Raw genomic sequence first — 23180 nt, forward strand, 5'->3', positions numbered from 1 at the left:
CAAAGAAGGGTGTTGGATACCCTGTATTTAATTTTCATTTAAATATCTACATTCATGTTACAGATCAATTTTCCAAATTAGATCACAGATTAGTGAGTTTCCCTTGGTATGTGAGTGTATGGATCTTTGTTTCTAGCTCAGAGCATACAATCATTGAGCTGCTCTTCTCATACCTTCAGCCTCTCTGGATAGAAACCTCCAAGGCTTTGTGAGGTTAAGGCTATTTTCAGCACTAAACTTTCCACCAAAGACAGAAATATGTGGCACAGTGCTACTCCTATCATGATTTCTCCTTAATGCCAGTTACTTTTTAGACTTTTAAGATGACTTAATTGAATGGCTTTAGTATAAAACTATGGTGCTCATTTGCTTACTGCTGCTAGACAAATCCTCAGCCCTTTACCATTATTTAGGCAACATTAAGTTAGTGGGAAGAGTGAGTAAAAGGAGGATTTGAAGTCTGTGTTAATGCAGCTCCAGAGTACAGGATGTAAACCAGGTTGGTGAGAAACAGGAAGGCAGAAAATTGGTGTGTTGGTGAGCTGAAGATGGTTTTTAAGTTAAACCCATATTTTTTTCTTTAACTGTGAGCGTCAGGTGAGCAGGATTGAAATCCCATCACTCCTCCAGGTGAAAGGAGCATGTCAAACCTATGGCATTGCTTACTCTAAAATGACTTAGGCATCATGCTCAAGTCACAGGTTCAGATCTGCTTTCCTAGAGAGGGAAGCAAAGGCTTTGCTGGTGATTTTTACCTCCTCAGTTTCTATGAGGCCCAAGACATCAGACCTGGAACCCAGTCTGCCTGTCTGCTGTGATGTTCTTACAGGGCACTCAGCACCAAAAGGCAGAAGTGTTTATTAAGCCCTTTGTTCTGCCCCAGCTGCTGGGTCTGTACACAGGAGGTGAGTCTGTGTCACACCTTGTTGAAGAATGACATGTTAAAGGGTGACAGCCAGCCTCTGTGCCACTTAGTCATCTGCAGGAGGGAGGTTGACTTATCCTGGCAGAAACCCCAGCTCAGGCTTGGTTTCTCTGAGACCTCCTGCCCTCAGTGACACAATAAAGTCATCAGCAGGTAAATAATTTAACAAATCCAGCAGGTTTTACAAAGTGCTTAGCTGTGCTGACAGCACTGGTGTGTAAATAAATGCATATTCAGGAGAAAGGCTGCTCCACAGGGGACACTGTCTTGGGACTTAAGGACCAGACTGGTCTTGCCCTAATTTATCCCAGACCTCATGGGTGATGCTGAGCTGGTCAGCCAGCAATGGGCTTCAGAGTAAAAATCATCCCATCCTAAAATTAAAAGGAAAGTTTCCCTCCAGAGCTGTCAGTGTTTAAGGAGGTGCTGGAGTTTCCTAGCACTATTTTTTATGATGTAGAGGAGTCCCTGCTTTTAGGCTTAGCTGCTATTTTGAAAATGGCAACTGCACCCACTGCTCACAGATGAGTTTTGCACACTCCCATTGGTGAGTATGAGATATCCAATACTGTGATAACTGGGGCTGTGAGAATGGTAAGTAAGAAAAACCAACAAATTAAAAAGGAAGAAGAGGAACTGTGATAAGCAATATACACAGATTTCTCCTTCTAAAAAGATAGTATTTTATAGTATGTGGTATTTTATAGTATGTGGGGTTTTTTTGGTTGTTTTGGGTTTTTTCAATATATGCAAATTGGCATAATACCTACAGTGTTGGAGAGCTGTTTGTTTTCAGTCTTTGCCCAGTAAGATTTTAGGCTGTGAACACTGATTTGAGCATGCAGAACCCTATTGCTCCATATGTTCATAACCTCCATTGCCACTCAGTTCATTCAGAATCCAGTCCTGTGCCTGATACCACCACATTTCTGACCTAGCAGGGCACTGTAAAGGCTCTAAGAACATGAAGAGCATGGGAAACCCTCCATGCTCTTTCCAGATTCAGGATGTTCATTTCAAAGAAATAGTCTCTGAAAGGTGTGAACCTCAAAACTGAGCACCTCTCAAATTTCCATCTCCTCTAGAGACAGTGCAGAAACCAGAAAAAATGAATAAGAGCAGAATGGAAGAACCATGCACATCATTCTTTTAAGGTCTGTGGCATAGCCATGTCTGCCAGCAATGTAGAAGACTTATTTCTGATCACTTAGTTGAAGATTAATGATTAAAAGTAAATAGCAAAATCCTTTATCTTTGCTGGAAAGCGTTTCTTCCAAAAAGCTCTACATTGTAACACTTACCTGACTCATATTTTGGGTAGTGGAACTTACACACACCTCGGGGAGTGCATAGAAAACAGCACAGAGTGGTGGGTCTGTTATGGTGATCTTTTTTTCATCCCCTTTGTGAAGGATCATCCTTTCTTCTGTGTGGATCCAATGTAATGGCTCCCATTTAGGACTTTTTTTCCCCACTGTTTCTCCAGGGAGGAAAGCCAGAAGAGAAGGAAAATGGCAGGAGTGTTCTAACAGGTTGAATTTTCACTTTGTGTCTCCATCCAGGTCTCTTTAATCAGCCTGGTTGCCAGCACTCTTGGATACTCCGAGATGGGTCCCATCAAATCCCTGCGGACCCTCCGTGCCCTGCGGCCACTGAGAGCCTTGTCACGGTTTGAGGGGATGAGGGTAAGAGGACACAAAGCATCCTTCAAAGCCCAACTTTGTGTGGATCAAAGTGTAACGGGGCATTGCTGCACATGGTTTTGTCAGCCAAAGGAAATTAATGACAGTTCGTTATCATGGCAACAAAGAAATCCCTCCTGGGTCTTGGTTGTATCATTGCATCTTTATCCTCGGGTGGATTTAGTGATAAACTAATCCTGCTGCCTAACTTGTCACACTACACCTTAAAAAAAACCAGCTTTTTGGATGAGGAAGCATCTGGCTATCAACTACCTCTCAATTATAAGGTGTATCGGGGGAGCAACCAAGCTAAAGTTTGCTCCCTGTTTTGACATGCATTAAAATGAGAGTGATTAGAAAGTTCTTAAGGACGTTTTCACTAATAATTAAAGCAAAAATTAGAAATGCTAAAGATAGGGAAAGCAAATGAATGAATGATTTTTTTTTCGCCTTTGAACAGATTGCAGTTTTAATGAGGAATGTTGGGATTAACATTAAAATCATGCAGCTCGTGCTTGTTGCTCCATCTTATGCATCCATCTCTTTCTTTTCTGCATTCCTTTGCCACTGTGGCTATATTCCCACAGCATACCTGTTTATTTGTTAAGCCTACCTGCTAACAAGAATCAATTATTGTTTGGATAAACACTTTATTTAATTCCTCACACCATGCATGAATTGCAGGTGGTGACAGCTGTGTTCTGTATGAGCTGGGGTTACTGCCAACCTTGCAGATTGCATAGCAAGGTAAAGCAAATCTGTGACAAAATTCTGTGTCGGATTATATTGAGGATCCCAAATCTCTGCTAGGTCAAGGAAAATGCTACATATTTCACTGTGATGTATATTCAGGGTAAAGCTTTCCTGTAGACCAAATTTTGGTCCAAATCATCAATGACTAAATGTGTACTTCACGCACTGATCTCCCAGCAATGAATTATTCTCATTGCAATGCTCTCACAGCAAGAGACTGAAGGCTGGAGAACCTAACAACTGAGAAGAGCCAGGAAATTTCACCGTACAGCACTGTAGCAAAACCCCACATGCATTCTTTTCCTCTTCTGTGGATGACCAGATTTGGCAATATAATGCTTTGTTCCAAAGATTTTATGATTAGTTAAATCATATTATTTCTGTGGATGAAGATGAGGCAAGTATTGTTGCAGACCACCTCGGTGTTAGAACTAAGGCAAAAATATTCAAAAGGCTCTGTTTATCCACCCAAACATGAATTGCTTTGGTCACCACAATCTTTCCAGCAATCAGGCAATATTTTGCAGGTAATTGACCAAACAAAACAGAACCAGAGTGCAAAGACACAAAGTGAGGTTGCACTACTGGTAATAATTAAAGCTCTCTCTCCTGTCATTTGATGACCTCACTCTAAATCTTTATTAAACATTCACACATTGAACTGTTTCAGCATTCAGTATTAGCAAAAGCAGTAGCTTAAATATCAGAGTGATTTGTGCAGAGATTCTCTCAAATCAGTTTAGACTTGGCTTATGAAGGCTTAGCTTTTACTGGTGGATTTGCAAGCCCAAGCAAAAGTCAGTGTGTTCTAAGCTGACATACAATTGTTTACTCATGATTTCACATCAGTTTAACTAAATTGGATTCAAACCTGAATAGCAGTGGGGAAATGAGCCAAAAACATCAGAAAAGTATTAACAGAATAGAGAAAAAGTAACATGAACATGTCATTTTTCTCTGAGCATAGCAAGAGGCTGGCTTGGTGAAGATCTTAACATGGATTAGCCCAGCAAATTTCCTTGCCAGCATGCTCATTCTTACAGGCCCCTCAGTCCCTGACTCAATATCCCCTTTTCTTTCCTGTACAGCTGCAGCTGAAATATATTCAGTCATTCTGAGCTATCAGAGGTGGTGAATTAGCTTGTAAACCATGATAAAGTATAATTGAGAATACGTGCTACTGGAAAAGCAAATCATTTTAGTTTTAGTTTGTCTAACCACACTTAACAAGACTAGGGACAGTTAGACCTTTCATTATTAGGAGTTCATATGCTCCAAAATGCACAGGAAAATTGCCAGCACAGTGATGGATTAAATAATGATAATGTTTGAGAAGCAAACACTGACAGTGAGAAAATAATAATAGTTTGTTCTATTATAATGCCTCTTTCTTGAATAACTGAAACATCTCTGCAGGGTGAGAACAGGAGCAAGAAAGTTCTCATTTACTGCAGTAAGAGACTTACTTCATCAATGTTGTGGCTGAATTTTGGAAGCAACTTTCCCTGAGACAAAGGCACGGAGTAGCAGTTGGGTGGCCAAGAGAACTGGTTGCCATCAGACCTCAGTTCTCTCCCTTTCTTCAAACAGCCTGGGACCTGTGCAAGTTTGACACAAGTCTCAGCAGCTCCTGTGCCATGAGAGGTCTGCAAAATAAGGATGAACTGGTGCCATCCTGCCCCTCAATCCTCAGAAAAAGACCCCAGAAAGACCAGGATCCCACCTGACAGGACTGTAGACCCAGAGGCTTTACACTCATGAGCCCAGAATAAAGTACCTTAGATCTTCCTGTCCCAAATAATGACATCTCTCATGTCTCCTCATTTGTTGTCCATCAGGGAATTATTTCAGAGGTAGCACTTCCCTGCAAGGGAAGTTATTTTAGAAGGATATACTTACAGTATTTTAGGCAGTATTTTAGAAGGATGAGGGGGATGATGCGAGACCATTTAATGTGAAAATGATACTGGGCGAAGTCATGGTGAGACTGCTACAAGATGCATGCAGGAAAGAAACAGCATAATTAATGCTAGTTAGCATGATTTCATGGGAATAGTTCTTGCAAAATTGATATGGGCCTTTGATTTGATTACAAATTATGCTGATGACAGTAACTGTGCTGATACAGAATCCTTGGATTTCAGAGAGGAATCTGATACCATGAGATATTGTGATGAAAACATGAGCTTTGTACCAAGACAAGTAAACACATTTTAAAATAGGTGATGGATGTCAAAAAGTAATTGTAAGCAGTGACCACTCTGTAAATTTGGTGATGAACATCTCAGGGTGAGGGATTGTTCAGAATGAGAACTATCTTTAATCTGCACTTTAACAGCATCTGGAAGAAAATATAAAATCTTTGCTGACAGCACTCAAAATCAGTGTAAGTGAAATTACAGATAAGGGAATTACGCTGCCTGATCTGGATCACAGTGAAAAATAGATCTGTTGTACAGCACACATTTTAATAAACCCACATACATCGACTACCTCAGGAGGAGGAATGTAGGTCACTCTGGGGGATGTTTCTTGGAAAACAGCAGCTGAGAAGGACACAGGGATCAGGATGACTGTTCAACAGGACATAAGCTTTGGGGCCAGTCTGACAAATGAGGTGACTGTTAGAATTCCTGAATATGCAGGGCAATAACCCAGGGAACACAGGGACAGTGCAGTGCTTCAACACTGGAATTTCATGTAAGTGCTGGAAAGGGGGGAATTAAAAATGGGAAAGTCTCTGCAGGGAACTATGAGTGTGATTAAAAATATGAAGAAAAACCATGATAGCTACAAGGAAGCTCTGATTTTTTAATTACCCAGAGCAACGTGCAGTGGTAACACCCCCATAGTGAAGATGGGAATGATAGGAGAAGACATCTAAGAGCAGATGCGTCGAGTTCAACGAATTCCACCCAAAAATGCAGCGACTGTTTCTAAAACTGAGGACAAAGGGCACCAGGAACAGATTATCTAATAATACATTTTTTCCTCCATTATTTGACATCATGACACTGTAAATTAGATGTCTTTGCAAAAGCTGTGCCTGAGCTTCGCTGGGACTTATAGTCTGGGTCTGAAATCACTGTGGGGAGTCTGATGGGCTCTATCAGAGCAAAGAGAGGATTAACTCATCATGCAAGTCTATTTCTGGATTAAAATTCTGAATCAGCTTTGGTTGAGGAGGTGGCCTGTGAGGATAGCTGGGGACCAAACACGGGTTTTAGATTGCACCACTCTGAGTTAGGGCAGAGGGTGGCTCAGTTTCTAGGCTGTCCCTAAAGAAGTCACCTGGAAGGTGGTTTCACCTGTACAGGTATTGAAGGAAACCAACAAGTATGAAACTTTTTGTTACACATGGATATATGTGTTGCTATTCCAAAGTGCAGCAGAAATTCCTCCCTTTCCATGGCAAGGTGTGCACCTGAACTCTTAATATGAATTTATGATAATAACCTACATTTATGTATCCAGGTCTTCCTCTCACATGTCTCAGTGCAAAACAAGAATGCTTCCACCAGAACAAATGGCATCACAGTGGTGTAAGAGCAGAAGCAGCGAGGGAAGAATGAACCCCCCTGTTAATAATTCATTCAGAGAGGTGTTGCAGGATTTGCTCCAGCCTCGTGTCGTGTTTTGTTATCTACAGGCCATTGAACACAATCAGCAGAAGGGAAAAAGCAGGATGTGGGCATGGCCATCACTTGTACTGCTGAAACCTGGATGGCTGTGTCCTGTCACTGGGACCTGGGTTCAGCAGCACATGTAACACAAATGCATTTGTTTTTGCTGACACAGGTTAAAACTGAAGAAAAATATTGTTGTGCAGAGAAGCAAATGAAAACTACTTTGACAAGAGCCAAGGCTATATCCAAACAAGCACTTGATTTGGAAATTATTTGGCATTTTGGTTAACATGGTAAATTTGGTCTAAAAATGATGAGGTTAGAAATTGATTGACATCCAAAACTGAAAGATAAAATTAGCAAACAAACAAAACAAAACAAAACAATCCAAACAAGAAAAGTCATCAGGAATGGGCTTATACAGAAAAACAAAACAAAACAATTGGTCAAACTGCTTTTCCTGTGTGAAAATCAGCTTCATTCATAAATGCCCAAAATATAAATCTGAGTTTTGGAAGATCTACATAATTTTGTATTGTGTGCTGTAGAGGAAGCTGCTGCTATACATGCATGAAAAGCATTTCACTCCTCCGGGTATTTTTCTTCCACAGCAATGCAAAAATGATGGAGAAGTGAATGTTACTTTATTAGCTTGTCAGAAAATTGGACACTAACCCAAGAGAAAAGAAGAGCTGACATTTTCCATAATCAGATTCACCAGTTGAATAAAGTTTAATTTTTATGGATCAATATCACCTTGTCTCAGTTTCAGAAATGTAGATGGACAAGAAGAAGAGCTGAGTGGCCACCTATCAGATTTTAATCTCCAAAGCATGAGACAGGGATGGGGACAAACTCATGCTGTGGGGCTGGTGTGTGCACCTATCTGGGAGGCAGCATTGCCTGGACCATGCAAAGGCAGCATCTCCAAAAGCTGTGAACGTGGAGAAATCTAATTGGCATAGGAAAGGGGAAAACTACATTTTGTGATAGAGTTCTTCTCTCAGAAAATGCCTTGCATGGTGTGACTCTTGGGGTGTCCCATGCAGGATTGGGAACTGGGACCCTTCCAGCTCAGGATATTCTGTGATTGATTCTTCAGTGATCTCTGATTCTTCAGTGTAAGGTTTGACAAGCACAGATGCCTTAACCACCTTAAACCCCAAGAGTGCTCAAAACAGTAAATGATGTGCACCTTGCCTGGGTGATGTGGTGGTATCACAATGCTGCATTCAAACCTGGCAGCTGTGGAGGGTCTGCAGATGGTCTGAACTTTGTTTTTTTTTTTGCTTGGCTTCAGCATGGTGTCCACTTCCAGTGCCATTGTTCACACACCTTAAAAGCTCCTTCTGCTTTTTGTTTTAATGTATGATTTTAAGCAGGGGTTTACAGCCCTGCCTGGGTGAATGTGTAGGAATTTTACAGCATTACACAGGAAAGAAAAATTATTTTTTGTTAAATTAGAATGATTTTGCTCTTTTAATCATGCATACTTATCAGATAGGGGAAGCTGGCTTAGTACAGTATGTCTCAATCTGTTATTATTTAATTAAGCAAAATTTATCACAGCTATAGTTCACAACCCACTGGCTACAGAGGCCTGAGTGGATTCAAATATTTCAGAACTCTTTTTTTCTCTATTTTGAGCCACTGTAGTGCACCCCAGCCATTTCCAATTAATCACATTATTATTATAGTTTGACTGAAGTGTACTGTCCAGAAAGATTTGAGAGGTCAAGATGACTTCTGAATTCAGAGATTCCTCTTGAAAAAGCATCATCCCTTGGGTGAGATGCCAAGAGATTCCTTCTTTGATTACCAAAAGGAAAAAATAATCAAGTTTGAAGCCTTTAGAGGTGGTCTGGCTCTTTAGGTAGTGTCAGTGCTTGTCCACCATGTGACCATGTGAGGGTTCAGATGTTAATGAGCCGTTGTTAATGAAGTGTCCATACAAGAGCTGCCATTAATTCTGTTTTCCCTTTCCTGTTTCCCCCAAGGTGGTGGTCAATGCCCTTGTGGGAGCCATCCCTTCCATCATGAATGTTCTGCTCGTCTGCCTCATCTTCTGGCTCATTTTCAGCATCATGGGAGTGAACCTCTTTGCTGGGAAGTTTGGGAAGTGCATTAATAAGACAGAAGGAGATATGCCTTTGGACTCTAAGATTATTAACAACATGAGTGACTGCATACTTTACAACGTGTCAGGCAACTTTTACTGGACAAAAGTTAAAGTTAACTTCGATAATGTTGGTGCTGGGTACCTGGCTCTGCTGCAAGTGGTAAGTGTGACCACCACAAACTCATGGGCAGATGTTGCTGGTTCTCACTGAAACCATCAGTTTAAAAGCTCAGGTTAACCTCTGGGCTTTTCTGGGGTTTTCAGCCTTACCCATCAGGACAATAACTTTTCTTAAGTGTAAATAAATCACATTTTGCATATTAACTTGGACTAGAGATATTATGGGAGTTTATGGTTTTAATTTGGGTTTCTGCTGCTATATCACTAATACAGTTCTCTGGGAGGTGATTGACCTACTGAGGTGAATTAAAGACCATTTTGTCAATATTGTAATCCAGAGCAAAGTTCACTTCCAGAAAGAAATCTATACAAGAAGGACTGCCCATGCAGACAGAGTGCACTGGCCTTCCTGAACAGCCTGGGATTTCACTATATCCTGCTGGGGAAAAAAATGAACTTCTAGTGCCTTCAGTTTCCCAGCTGATGTTACTGCATGGAGCTGAAGTCTTACTTTCTGTCCCTCTGCTCACTTTCCATTTTTGAGGACACTGGTGCCTCTCATTCAGGTTCCTCACATCATGTCCACCTGATAAAGTAATGATTCAGACTGAATCTATCTATGGGTCAGGATGGGGATCAGGTTGCTGCCCTCAGCCCAGCCTCTCTGGACAGGTGGCAAGAGCATAGCAGAAAGGAGACTGCTGAGCTTCAAAGATGATGGCAATATCTGAGCTATAAAGGCAGAAGGAAGCCACTTCTACAACCTTTTTCACCACCAAATGTGAAATATAGATAAATGGGTTGTATGCACTGAGATTCACTGTGTTTTGACACAGGACAACCTAACAGAAAGAACCACTGAACAAACTGATTTTAGCAGGAAACAAGCTCAACTTCGACGACAGGTGGCAGCTATTTCTTCACAGAGGAAGAGCAGGAGCCAATTTCCATTAGGGGATTGATTTTGGCTTTAATCCTGCACCTGGAGCTCTGTTTGCTGCTGACCACAGGCAATAAAGTGAAAAGGTGACACACACGAAGAAGGGGCCCAAACATCTGGGTGTCCTTTGCCAGGACTGTCGATTACAGGTGCCCCTTGCCAAATATTCTCCATAAGGGCTCACATTTCATGGGCAAACCCCCGTGGGAAGTGCAGGGGCTCAGATGACAGCTCAGCTCTCCTGGAGAGAGAGACACCTCCATGCACCCCTGTGCACAGCAGGGCAAGGAGGAGATAAGCATTTGGGTCACAACCCGCCAGGATCCAAAACATGAGCGTTAAAGTGCGACTTGTCTCTTGGCTGCTGACACTTTCAGCTGGCACAGCACGGATCTGAGTGGCTCTGAAGTTCCTCTGGAAAGCCTGCAAATCCAAATGGAAACGTGTGAAACAAATCTGCTCGATGTTCTGTCTTCTTCAGCAGCGTATTTGAAAGAAATGAAAGTTGCTTCTATGGAAACTTCAGGACGTGTGTCTACCCAGAGGAAAGCTTTCTGCATGAAATTTGCCCCAAATATCTTCTGCTCTTTTCCTACCTTGATTGGGATCCATTGTGCTGCCCTGAAGTTGCCACTTTGGGTTAATGAGTGTGAGAAAACATTCATGCATAGTGTCAAGCTCTTCCAACTAACAAACAGGCTGTCCCAAAGCAGGTTAATAAAATAACAGAGGTAACTGCTCTGCTCAGTCTACAAGCAAGAGGAATGCCTCATTCATGGGGAGGGAAAGATCTTTGTCATCACAACTTTTTGACTTCCTTTCCTGGTGATTTACTTTCCTGGTGATTTAACACTCCTAAAACCCCAATCTAGCAGGGAAAAGGCCTTGCTACAACCCAGTGCTTCAGGAATAGTTTTTCCTGTATTCCAAATTTCCTCAAAGTATCACAGCACCTGTGTTTTATAAATCTGTATTTGAGCTGATCAAAGAAATATATTAAATTTCCAGTAGCAGTTTTGCATTTCCCTTGTGTAACCCCACGCTTCCACTCTGTGATCACCTCTGCATATTTTTTTTTTTTGCAACGTATTTTGAAATTTCAGCAATCTATTGAAGAATAACCAGGAAATAAGTGGTCTTTCATGCAGCATCTGGCTTGTTTGGAAAAGTACTTCTTGGACAGAATGGACTTAGATTGACTATATCCTACTTATCTTTGAATTTGTCCTGTTAACTCTGTCACTTTGGGACTCCAGATGAGGAGTGGGGAGATAACAGAAGCACTTCTAGACCAGCACAGCAAGCAGGAGCTGCAGAGTTAAAGCAATCCCTCATGCCAGGCTTGAAGTCCTGACTGAGCCCATAAATCAGACACAAAATGGTCGTGAGTCTAAAGTTACTGCATTACACCATCTCTTGCACTTCTGTGAACTGCAATGATTGATTTTACTGTCACTGTGGATGCAAAACCTGCAAAAAAAATCTCTGATTTAGCTTTCAGATATTTCTCTCATCCACAGTAATGTCCAAAGAAACATTTCAGCAGTGTGAAGATCAGTGTTTCAGCCATGAAAAGCAGATGTTTTTATTGAACAATTTCCTTTCCTAGGAAAAAAAAAAGAGAAAAGAAAAAAAAAAAGAAAAAGAAAAAGAAAAGAAAAAGAAAAGAAAAAGAAAAAGAAAAAGAAAAAGAAAAGAAAAAGAAAAAAAGAAAAAGAAAAAGAAAAAGAAAAAGAAAAAGAAAAAGAAAGAAAAAAGAAGTAACCTCCAAAAGCTTACAGATTTAAAGATTTGCTTTACTTCAAGGCACCATTTGGTCTGAGGGTAGCCAGTGCTATCCCACCTTTCCTCCTCCCCACTAATTTGCTGCACTGCAGCTCTGACCACCAGTGAAATAATGAAATGTAATCCCATCCCAGGATGAGTTTATCAGTAGATAATCTCATCACATGACAGTTTCAGTAGAAAATGGTGCTTCTCTGGATAGCTTCCAGGCAGGATAATATCACAAACACTCAAACACAGATTTTGTCACTTCCTTATCCAGAGTGTAAGTGGTTACTAATTCCAGATAAATAATTTCTTTTCTCAGTGTTGTATTTCTTTCATTCTCAGTATCATTTACCCTCTGCAGGTGAAGTGTCCAGGGAAGCTTTCCAGATGTCCCACAGATTTTTAATTCTCTTGCTTCTCGACAACTGTGGGAAACAGAAAATCACAGCACTTCACTCTCTTAATATTTATTTTTTTTGTCAGATCACTTCATCATCCTTTATCACTACAAACCACCGTGCCTTGCAGGAGAGTTGCTCGAGTCTGTGGTACACATTGAGGGGTAAAATAGCTGCTCAAGAGAAAAGATTTCCTCCCAAGTGGGAGAAAAGTACAGGCTAAGATCATATCATTTTGTGCCACAGGGAAAGAATTTCGTGTTTCATCCCAGCCACCCTTCCTGGACAGCACTTTGAGCTGAAAGCTCTAATGGCAGCACAAAGTCTTTCATCAAATTAGAAAGAGAATGGCAAAAAATGAAACTATTAGAATATTTAAGCAGTATCAGCATGACAGGTTCAAATAATTATTTGTTTTGATAAAAATTCTGATCATTCCTGTAGATACTTCATCTAAAGTGATTTTTGACACACAGAACCATGGAAGAGATTTTCTAAAAGGTTCTGATTTGGGTGAATGGGTTAATCTCTTTCAAGCAGTAGATAAGAATAGGTACAACCTTTCAAATACTATTTTATGTATACTTTTGTCAGAAATATCATTGATCTCTTGTACATTTTCCTTTGGCCCAGTAGCATTCAGAAGGAATTGGGAAAGCAGCATTACCTCCAGGACTTAATATAATAATAGAGAGCTCTAAAACCACTGAATGTACCCACCTCAGCCCAAATGCCTGGGTTTCTCTTGGTAACCTCTGGCCAAAATCCTACTGGCATTATCTGGAATTGAATGCCTACACAACAGGGCAAAATTCAGCTTAAGTGTCAGTAGGATGTGAAACAATATTGGATGTGGGTCTTACATGCATGCCAGTGTAAATCTGATGAAATTAATAAATCTAAAAATGCCTCATTATCTGCTCGCTCTGACTTAGGCCAGGGTAAATCTAAGTAGGTCAGAAGTCAAATGAGAAACAACTCTAGAGAACCCAAATGAAGTCAGTGGGGCTTAGGCCAGAGTCAGCCCTAATGCCAGGTGTGCTTGGCATCAGGCTGTGCCTAATAAGAGGCATATATTGAGATCAGAGTCGTGGGTTTGCTACAGAATAGTAAAAAAATCCCTTCCCTGTGTTTCTCTAGGAGTGCTGTCACTGCCCTTCTGCATTGAACATTCCAATAAGAGACACTGACTTCTGTGGAATCTTTTCTCCTTTAAACAATTATTAAAAAAAAAAAATTAAAACTACTGACTTCATAAAGCTTAATAAAAAGGAAATCTGAACAGTGAAGCAGACTGAGTTTCCAGGGCCAGGCTCACAGCAGGTGCTGATTGCCTTTGCTTCTTTCAAGTCAGCTGTGATTTATGCAGCTCCCTGGGGTTTAATATTGTCATGATTTGCCCTGGTTTAGAAGAGGGCAGAATCCAAGCTTCAGCAGGAAATGGATGGGATCCATCTCACCTGTGCAAGGCTTGTGCAAGACAACATTCTTTAATGTTATGTGTAGCCATATCTCTTCATTACTTGAAAATTTTCAGGTCAGAACTTCCAAAGATTTGTTATGTTTTCTTTCCTTCTTAAAATCTCTACTAAAAACCTCTCTTTCATCCCTGCAAGTGCAGAAAGTCAAAAAACAGAAATGAGAAAATCCAGGAGAAAACCGTACTGGAATTCATTTAAATATCTAAACGAGCATAAATTCAAGGACACATGTTAAATTGCAAGGCAGGCAATGTATTAATTGTGAAGTACATGCTCAACATTGCATTTTGAAAGTTCATCACAGAGATTATATCATTTCAGGGTGTACTTGTTTAATATGTTTATGTCTTATGTGGGATTTTTTTCAGGCCACATTTAAGGGCTGGATGGATATTATGTATGCAGCAGTGGATTCAAGAGAGGTAAGTCTCTGCAAGGAAATTAATAATTTCCTGTTCCATTGCCTTTTGCAGCACTGATGATGCTCAACAACAAACACAACAAAATAAAACACACGCAGGGTGCCAGTCCCTGTGTCACTCTCCTGGGACAGTTGCAGACCCTCATTGCTGGTAGCTGTACTGGAGCAGGATGACCCTGAAATTAAAGTAAATGTGGCCCTTGCTCCTACACAACTGATTTATCTATTCCTGCTGCAGAGCTCCCAGCACCTTAAGAATTAGTCTGAGTCCATCAAAGACCTAAATTGCTGTCTATATTTCTTCCCCTTTCCCTGCTTACTGCCTTATTTTCCAACTTCTGTTGATAATATGTATTTAAAATTGCTGGGTTTAAGTTGACTTGCTCTGTGAGACAAATATTTAACCCTGCCTACACCTTCACTTTGAGTAAGTGTCTTTTCTGCAGCCAGCAGCTCCACTGGAGGAGTGTGGAGAAGCTCCTGGCAGACAAAGAGGGTGGTGTGAACTTCCAGCTCTGACTTGAGATGTGCTGGTGACTGGTGACAGCTCAGTTCTTACCTGCATCCTGTTCAGCTTTCAGGTTTCCATAAAAACAAACAAACAAAAAAAGCATTTCCCTTGCTACACCATGTGTGGTTTGTTTATCTTTTTATTCAAAGATTTACAGTATTCTTTCCTTCTTTTAATTGTATTAGAGGAACAAGTTTACACTTACTGTTAATTTTTGAGGCAGCTGTCTGGTACTAGGAATTTGACAGGCTGAATTTAGGGCAAAAGTTGAGGCCTAAGGGGAGGAATAAAAGGTGGAAAAACTTCATGGCACCACAGGAGCAGAGAAGTACCTTTGTATAACATAGCTAATGATGGTGATTTATTCTGGTACTACATGTGCACAGGTATTCTCCCTGCTGCTGAATAAAACTCATTAATTACCCACAAGAAAATATGACATTTAGGGAATGCACCTTGTTTATACACCAGGAGCTGATGGGGCAAATCTGGGCACAACAAATCTGTTGCCAAACACGGCAGAGGTGACTTGAGGTTATCAGACTCAAGTCACCTCTTTCTCAGATCTTCAGCAATAGCCCTTAATTCATTCCACCCCTCGCTAAAAAAAAAAAAAAACAAAAACAAAAAACAAAAACAAAAAAAAAAAAACAGTTAAAAATGCAGTGTTTTTCGTTAGGATTCAATTATACTGTTTTATTGTAAGTACCATTAGTTCATACAGGCACTAGGATAATCAGAAAATTGATTTTTTTTCCCCCTTCTGGGTTCAGACTGAGAACATTTGGTTGGATTTATTCTGGAGTTGCACTTTCTGGAGCAGTGTGATTGCTGTGACAGTGTTGTGAAGTGTTGCTGAAATGACTGTGGCATGGCAGATACCAGTAGTAAACTTCAGAGGAGACCTGACTGCTTACAGGAGTTACAATATTTTTCTCATGTTTCATGAGTTTTATTTCCAATGGACAGCTTTGTTTTGACTGCATCAATATTTTGATATGTGCAGAGGTGGTGTCATTTTCACACTTGCCCTTTTCCCTTTGCAGTGCGAGGAGCAGCCTGAATGGGAATGTAATTTATACATGTACCTTTACTTTGTGATTTTCATCATCTTCGGGTCTTTCTTCACATTGAACCTCTTCATTGGTGTCATCATTGACAATTTTAACCAACAAAAGAAAAAGATAAGTAGTGCATATGCTACACATCATCTTGTGACTGCTGCAGGGACCGAGGCCAGGAACAGATTTATCAGCAAAGGCTTTGCCACAGCAGCCTTGAGATCAGCAGTGGCAGAGCATCTGCAGAAACCACCTTGCAGGACTTCTACAAAGGCACAGCTGTAGCAGTCCCTAGTGCCCCCAGAGCATGAACATCCTGGAAATACAGGTTGGGGGACCTGAATGCAGCAAAGCAGCTCAGGCAGAGGGGATCTCTGGCACAAAATTTGACACAGGGGCACAGACTGGCCTGGTGTCCTCTGTGCAACAACACCACTGTCCCTCTGAGCAGTCCAACCTGATGAAAGCTACATTAAAAGGGAAATGAAATAGGAAAGGATTCATCCTTGAAGGGGGCAGAGGCGAGCTCTCTTCATCAAAAGTAATAGTGTTGTTCTCACCCTATACTTAGGTGGCCAGGACATCTTCATGACAGAAGAACAGAAGAAATATTATAATGCAATGAAAAAGTTGGGATCTAAGAAACCTCAAAAGCCAATCCCAAGGCCACTGGTAAGAACAGCATAATTCACTTGAACTTTGTGTAATAGCTGAATGTTCATTTACTACAGTAAGCACCATTCCACTCTTCAGCACAGGAAGATTTATTGCTCCCAGATGAAAGGCACTTAATAATTATATGTTTTGATTCTGGATGATATTTACAAGTCCAGTGACCTGTGGTACAAAATTCCCTCTTTTGTAACATTGACTAACATTGCAATTTACATGTGCCATTTAGATATGCCAGTGGCCACCTGCCTGCACTGAATAAATTCATGGCCACAGTCCAGAGTCTTGTTTACATTAGTTTCAAAAAACATTAGGAACAAAATGGGTTTGAAAACTCTATCCAAAAAATATTCATCATCACTTTTAAGTTTATGAAGTTCCATATATTGTCTGTTTTCCTCTACTTTCTGATCAATCAGGAGACAATTACATCATTTTTACACGGCTCAAATTTCCCAACTAAACCTTTTCCTTTCCCCCAGAACAAATACCAAGGTTTTATTTTCGACGTCGTCTCAAAACAAGCCTTCGATGTCTCCATCATGATTCTCATCTGCCTTAACATGGTTACCATGATGGTGGAAACAGATGACCAAAGTCAAGAAAAAGTGAACATCCTCCACAAAATCAACATGCTCTTTGTTGCCATCTTCACCGGAGAGTGCATCTTCAAAATGCTGGCTCTGCGGCACTACTACTTCACCAACGGCTGGAACATTTTTGACTTTGTGGTTGTGATTCTGTCCATTGTAGGTAGGTGACCCTGGATTTTCACCCAGACTCCAAGGTTAGAAAGGCAGATGTAAAATTAATTGGTAAAGTTGAAGGTTTTGTGCAATAATATATGCTTTCAACTCAGAGAATTGAATCCTAAACACAATTTTAAAATGTAATTATAACTAGCATACAACTGCTAACAAAAACTGGTTTGATCAGAAAAAATGGGAGGTTTATCAATCACACTTTACAGGTCCTGGTGATGAAACATGAACAGGCCACCACATACATTTAACACCAGTTCTACATAACAGCCAGTGACAGAGAAATAAAAAAGCCAGATGAAAGTGGCACATGTGGATTGCTATTGCTTTACTATTTGCTTTTTATTACAAAAGTTTGAAATAGTCCTTCAGGGCAGGTTTTGGGCAGCGCTGTGAATCTGACTTTCTTCAGCCTTGTTACTAGAACTCTGCACCCTCATATAGCCAAGGGAGGAAACAGAAGGACACAGTTTTATTGTAAGCTTGTGCATTTGCTGTCCTGCAACCCCAAACAGAGACGTATTTAGATGTTAAAGAAGTGCAGGTCAAGTGAATCTGAAATCCTACCAAAAGAGTTTTCACTAAAATTGGAAGTAGCAGCAACTGGAAGGTCATCAACTGATCCAGTGAGCAAAAGGAGCTCAGAAAGTCAACTTTTCTGAAGAAAAGTTTCCATTTTGAGGGAGGGAATAGGTGAATGAAAAAGTGCTGTGTTAGGAAAACATCAGCTGATGCTCCTGCTGCTCTGAACACCCTGTAGTGGACTGGGGAAGCTACAAGACCACAGTGCAGGTCTCTGGTGCTCAGACACCCACCTGTGCTTTGGGGGCATTGAACAGCCTGGATTTCACAGGTTTGGGTCACCCAGGGAACGTGTCCGCCACACAGCTGTCACCAGAACCTTGAGGTCAGATGCTCTGGATATGCCCGTAGCACACAGTTAACCAGAGCTGTCCTGCTGCTCACAGTGCTGTCCCATAACCAGCCAGGTTGTTTCAGTGTCAGAGGCCTTGGGCCATGCCAGTTTTCCTGTGAGAGACAGGAGCTCAGCAGGGCTCCGTGCAGCCAGGGACTTGGCACTACACTTTCTGGAGCAAGTGCTCTACTCCTGAAGGAAGAGTTTAGCACAGGGGTGCAAGCTCATTTCCTTGCTAGCACAGCCTTAGCCCTTAGTTCCCTCCCAGCCCATCAGGGAAACTGGAAACCAACCAAGTTGGATACACAGTAGAAACCTGCAGTGTTCTGGTGGTAGCTCAAGAAAACCAGGCCAAACACACCAGCATTTCTGACTCATTATTTTACAGACAAAAATGTTGTCATATCAGACCAATTCTGACATCTGCACTCAAGACGAATTTATCAGGTGGGTCATGGCCAAAACCCTGCAGTTATCTGTGTCTTGACTTCATCTTGGTTTCTCATTACCAACAGAAAAGCTTTCCCTTAATAAAACTGCCACTACCATTCTTTGCTTACAGTATCACAAGTTCTTATGGATTAAATGGGCATGAAAAAGCAACAATGCCTTTCCCTTCATTGTGAGCCTTCCAATCTGGGCAGCTTTCCATTTATTTTCTCAATAATCCTGACTGATTGCTTTAAAAGGAAAGCCTGGGATTATTTCCCATGTACTAACTTGCTGTCTGTCTCTTTTCTTTTCAAGGCACCGTACTTTCTGACATCATCCAGAAATATTTCTTCTCTCCCACACTCTTCAGAGTCATTCGTTTGGCTCGGATTGGCCGGATCCTGAGACTCATCCGGGGAGCCAAAGGAATTCGAACTCTCCTCTTTGCCTTAATGATGTCCCTTCCTGCTCTGTTCAACATTGGCCTCTTGCTTTTTCTGGTCATGTTCATTTATGCCATTTTTGGCATGGCTAACTTTGCCTATGTGAAGAAGGAGTATGGGATTGATGACATGTTCAACTTCCAAACCTTTGCTAACAGCATGCTCTGTCTCTTCCAAATCACCACGTCAGCTGGCTGGGATGGTCTTCTCAACCCTATTTTAAACACTGGACCACCGTATTGCGACCCAAACCTTCCCAATGCAAATGGTTCAAAGGGAGACTGCGGGAGCCCTGCCGTAGGGATTTTATTCTTTGTCACATATATCATTATATCATTTCTCATTGTTGTAAACATGTATATAGCCATTATTTTAGAGAACTTCAGTGTAGCCACTGAGGAAAGTACAGAGCCTCTAAGCGAGGATGATTTTGATATGTTCTATGAAATCTGGGAGAAGTTTGACCCCGAAGCCACTCAGTTTATTGAGTATTCTGCACTTTCAGACTTTGCAGACGCGCTGTCAGAACCTTTGCGCATAGCGAAACCAAACAAAATCAAACTCATAGCGATGGACCTGCCCATGGTCAGCGGAGACAGGATCCATTGCTTGGATATTTTGTTTGCTTTTACAAAAAGGGTGCTAGGAGAATCCGGAGAGATGGATGCCCTTAAAATACAGATGGAAGAGAAGTTCATGGCAGCCAATCCCTCTAAGATCTCCTACGAGCCGATAACAACGACGCTCAGGCGGAAACAAGAAGAGGTCTCCGCCATCGTCATCCAGAGGGCCTACAGGAGACATTTGTTCCGGCGCTCCCTGAAGCAGGCATCCTACTTGTACCGGCACAGAACTTTGGAGAGCAGCATCCTGGAGGACGATGCGCCCGAGAAGGAGGGTCTTATTGCGTTCATGATGAACGAAAACTACGGCAGGCCAATAGACAAATCAGAAACTCTGTCCTCCACCTCTTTCCCTCCATCCTACGACAGCGTCACCAGAGGCACGAGCGAAAACCTCCAGCTGAAGATAACGGACGTGAGCAAAAGTGATGAGGCTATAGATTGTCTTCTCTCACCCGACAAGGATAAAGAATCAATTGTTTAAATGTTTGTTTAGAATGCTTTAAAACATTGTTTACAGAATGTAATGCTGTAACTACACAACGATTGAAGCAGCCTTCTTATTAAAAATTAGTTGCAAAAGAAACAGTGGAGTTTTTACCCTTAACTACAGGAGTCGAACAAGTCATATAACATTTGACCCTGCTCTTTTTGACTTGGCTCAATATTTATATTTATATATGCACAGGAAGATTCTCTGCAGGGTCATAGCTGTTATATCAATGGTGTGAATAAGAATAGGCTAGACTGTAAAACAGTAAACACAGTGTATATCTATCCACAGATAAAGCCTGGCTGTATACATTCATTTAAGGTCTTACTCATATTAGTGTGTTTACTTATGGCGATGTATGACCTTGCATTCTAAAAAGAAAAAAAAAAAAATCACAGCTGCTGTAGCAAAATGTAACACTTACTGTATATGTTGTGAATGGTCTTTCATAAATTTATTATATTTGATATTTTTTTACTTAAAAAAAAAAAGAAGTCTCTTTTTCCATGGAGATAAATGATCATTACACTCTTCATGACGAACTCTGAGTCAAGGTAACAGAAACTTGTGGGATCCCCATCACTTGAAGAGGAAAGTTGTTGCAAATTGAAGTATCAAATTAGCAACATTTAAACTGTTGGTTATACTAAGCCCTCCCTCTCGGGACTTGCAACTGCACATCAGCAGAAACACACACAAAAGAAAAAAAAAAAAAACCAAAAAAAACAAAACAACAAAAAACAGAGAAGCAAATGATGTCAAAATAATGAGAGAATGGCTTGTTCTATCCTTCAGGAAACTAGACAATAATGGATTCTGTTTGTAAAACTGTTAATAAAAGCACTAATTTTTTAGTATGTTTCAAGAATCTGCTTTGAAATCCGCAATCAAACTCGCCATAGAAGTAGCACATCACGTTTGTGTGTAGTGATCCAAAGCACCATCTAGGCTGGCAGAATTTCTGTTAAGGTAGTGGGATAGGTTACATTTTCCCCAGGAACACTGAGCTAAGCAGCCTTATTTGGAACTAAAAAAAAAAAAAAAAAAATTACTAATACTACTAATAGTAATAAATCTATGCCAACTGGGCCGTGCAGAACGGCTGTGACAGTGTGATCAAGAAGGTGGGAGGGGAATTACCTCCAGATCTGTACACAAATTTTGAGGGTTTGAATCCTTTTTACTCAAGGTCCATCTTTCATTTTCTCAGAGAGCGCAGTTAGATTTCTAGGGAAGGACAAGAAATACAGGAACCGATTAAAAAAAATCTACTAGATAATAGCTATATCCTCATTCCTGGAGGCAAAGTAATATTTACAGTTGATGTGTCCTTCAGCTTCAGGCCAAAGAAATGACAATGCGGTGAAAGGTGGATGTGTGGCTGTAGAAACGTATTAGAGGTTTTTACGTGCTAACATAGGTTATTATTTATTATCTTTCAGCCTCGATAGAATGTGAGAAATTATTTATGGGATATAGAGACATGTCCATCATTACAGACAAGTTCATTCTTTTTCACCTTCAGACTGATTGTACTTGGGTTTGGTTGGACTTCATGGAAAATCTTGAGATTTCTGTAATGAGCCATTGCACTTTAAAGGAAGAGTAATTGTGCTTTTTCACCTTGGAGAAGCAAAGTTATCAAGAATGTATTTAAGGTGTATTGTCATTAACATTTAGCTACATCCCAGGTTGTGAAGGAGTCAAAAAAACCACATGGGGTTGGCAACAAGAATTAAAGCAACATGTTACAGTCAAGTTTATCTAGGCCATTGTTATCTGTCCTCTAAATAAGTCAGAATATGTACGACAACATGTCAAAAGGATGACAATGTATCTGTGTAAATATGGGCTAATATATTCTCTCCATTCATTGAGAGGTGTCTCAGGCATTCACTTGAGAGTGGTCTATCGGTTAATTCAGAGGATTTGCCATCAGGATTCCTGGGGTCTATTCCTGATTCTTACTACATGATTTTTAGGCAAATAATTTAACCTATCTGTGCCTCAGTTTACCCATCTGTAAAATGGGAATAATAATACTTACCTACCTCACAGGGGTGTTGTAAGACTTTCTGATTGCAAAGTGCTATAAGGGAATGAACCATACTATATAAGTATTATTATAATCATGCTCTCTTGCCCTTTTAACCCCATGTCTATGGTGTATAACATAGGGCTGTTCCTCTGGGCATTTTGTTGCCTTTAAATCTTGTATGTAATTAGATTCTAACTTAAGGGGACTACTCGTCGTTCCTTGAAGTAAAAACATTCTTTATTCCTTCCCCCCTCCCTACTCCTCACCTCCCCCAAAAACTCAGAATCGCTCAAGGCTTCTCAAATTAGAGAAACTTTATATTCCCTGTGTATTTATGCTGTAATGTTATTCTGACTGTACATATCACCCAGAAAGAGTATGCGATTTTTATATTTATATGCATATATATATATACACACACACACACGTATATCTATACATATATATGTATCTTGTGAGTTTATAGAGTGGCTGACACTCGGAGGACACGACTTACTGATTAAAATGTTTTCTCCTCAATGGGATTTATCGATCATTAGCAACAAGCTGCTGCCTATAATGAAACTGTTTAATTAGAAAATAGTACATTCATTACTTGCTGAACAAGCATTTATTGGCTGACAAGTAGCAAAATTATTTTCCTTTCAAAGCTTTAGGATTAAAAAAAAAAAAATAAAGAGGGAAAAATACTAAGGAAAAGGAGCATTTCTCACATGATTTCTTTTAATGTATGATGTAAACTGTCTGAAACCCAAGGAAAACGCCAGCCTGCACTCAGAAGTGAGTTGTTGGTTATGCTGCTTTAACAATATTTTAGTTATTTGCAACTTATATTAGAAAATATTCAACAGCTGTTTTTATTAAGAGTCAGGCCCAGTAATGAATGGAATGTAAAGAGACAATTAGGTGGTCACTGATTTTATTAGAGAAGAGCCCTTCCTTTGGTCATTTCACTCTTGAGTCGAACATTTTAGCGTCATTGCTGTGAGACC

At 40.6% G+C, this 23180-nt stretch overlaps 1 protein-coding gene across 1 annotated transcript in view; it reads left to right on the forward strand.

The window, feature by feature from the left end:
- The window catches only part of LOC128786511 (sodium channel protein type 5 subunit alpha-like), a 207029-nt gene extending 186044 nt beyond the window's left edge, over positions 1–20985 (forward strand). Inside the window, exons 23-29 of the mRNA XM_053939812.1 lie at positions 2488–2610; positions 8984–9265; positions 14186–14239; positions 15796–15937; positions 16382–16482; positions 16965–17235; positions 18907–20985. Of these exons, the coding sequence (XP_053795787.1) occupies positions 2488–2610; positions 8984–9265; positions 14186–14239; positions 15796–15937; positions 16382–16482; positions 16965–17235; positions 18907–20141 (2208 nt within the window). The 3' untranslated portion in view covers positions 20142–20985. The remainder of the gene's footprint in view (positions 1–2487; positions 2611–8983; positions 9266–14185; positions 14240–15795; positions 15938–16381; positions 16483–16964; positions 17236–18906) is intronic.
- The last annotated feature ends 2195 nt before the right edge of the window (positions 20986–23180 follow it).

Source organism: Vidua chalybeata, chromosome 1, assembly GCF_026979565.1.
Source record: "Vidua chalybeata isolate OUT-0048 chromosome 1, bVidCha1 merged haplotype, whole genome shotgun sequence".
Lineage (NCBI taxonomy): Eukaryota > Metazoa > Chordata > Aves > Passeriformes > Viduidae > Vidua > Vidua chalybeata.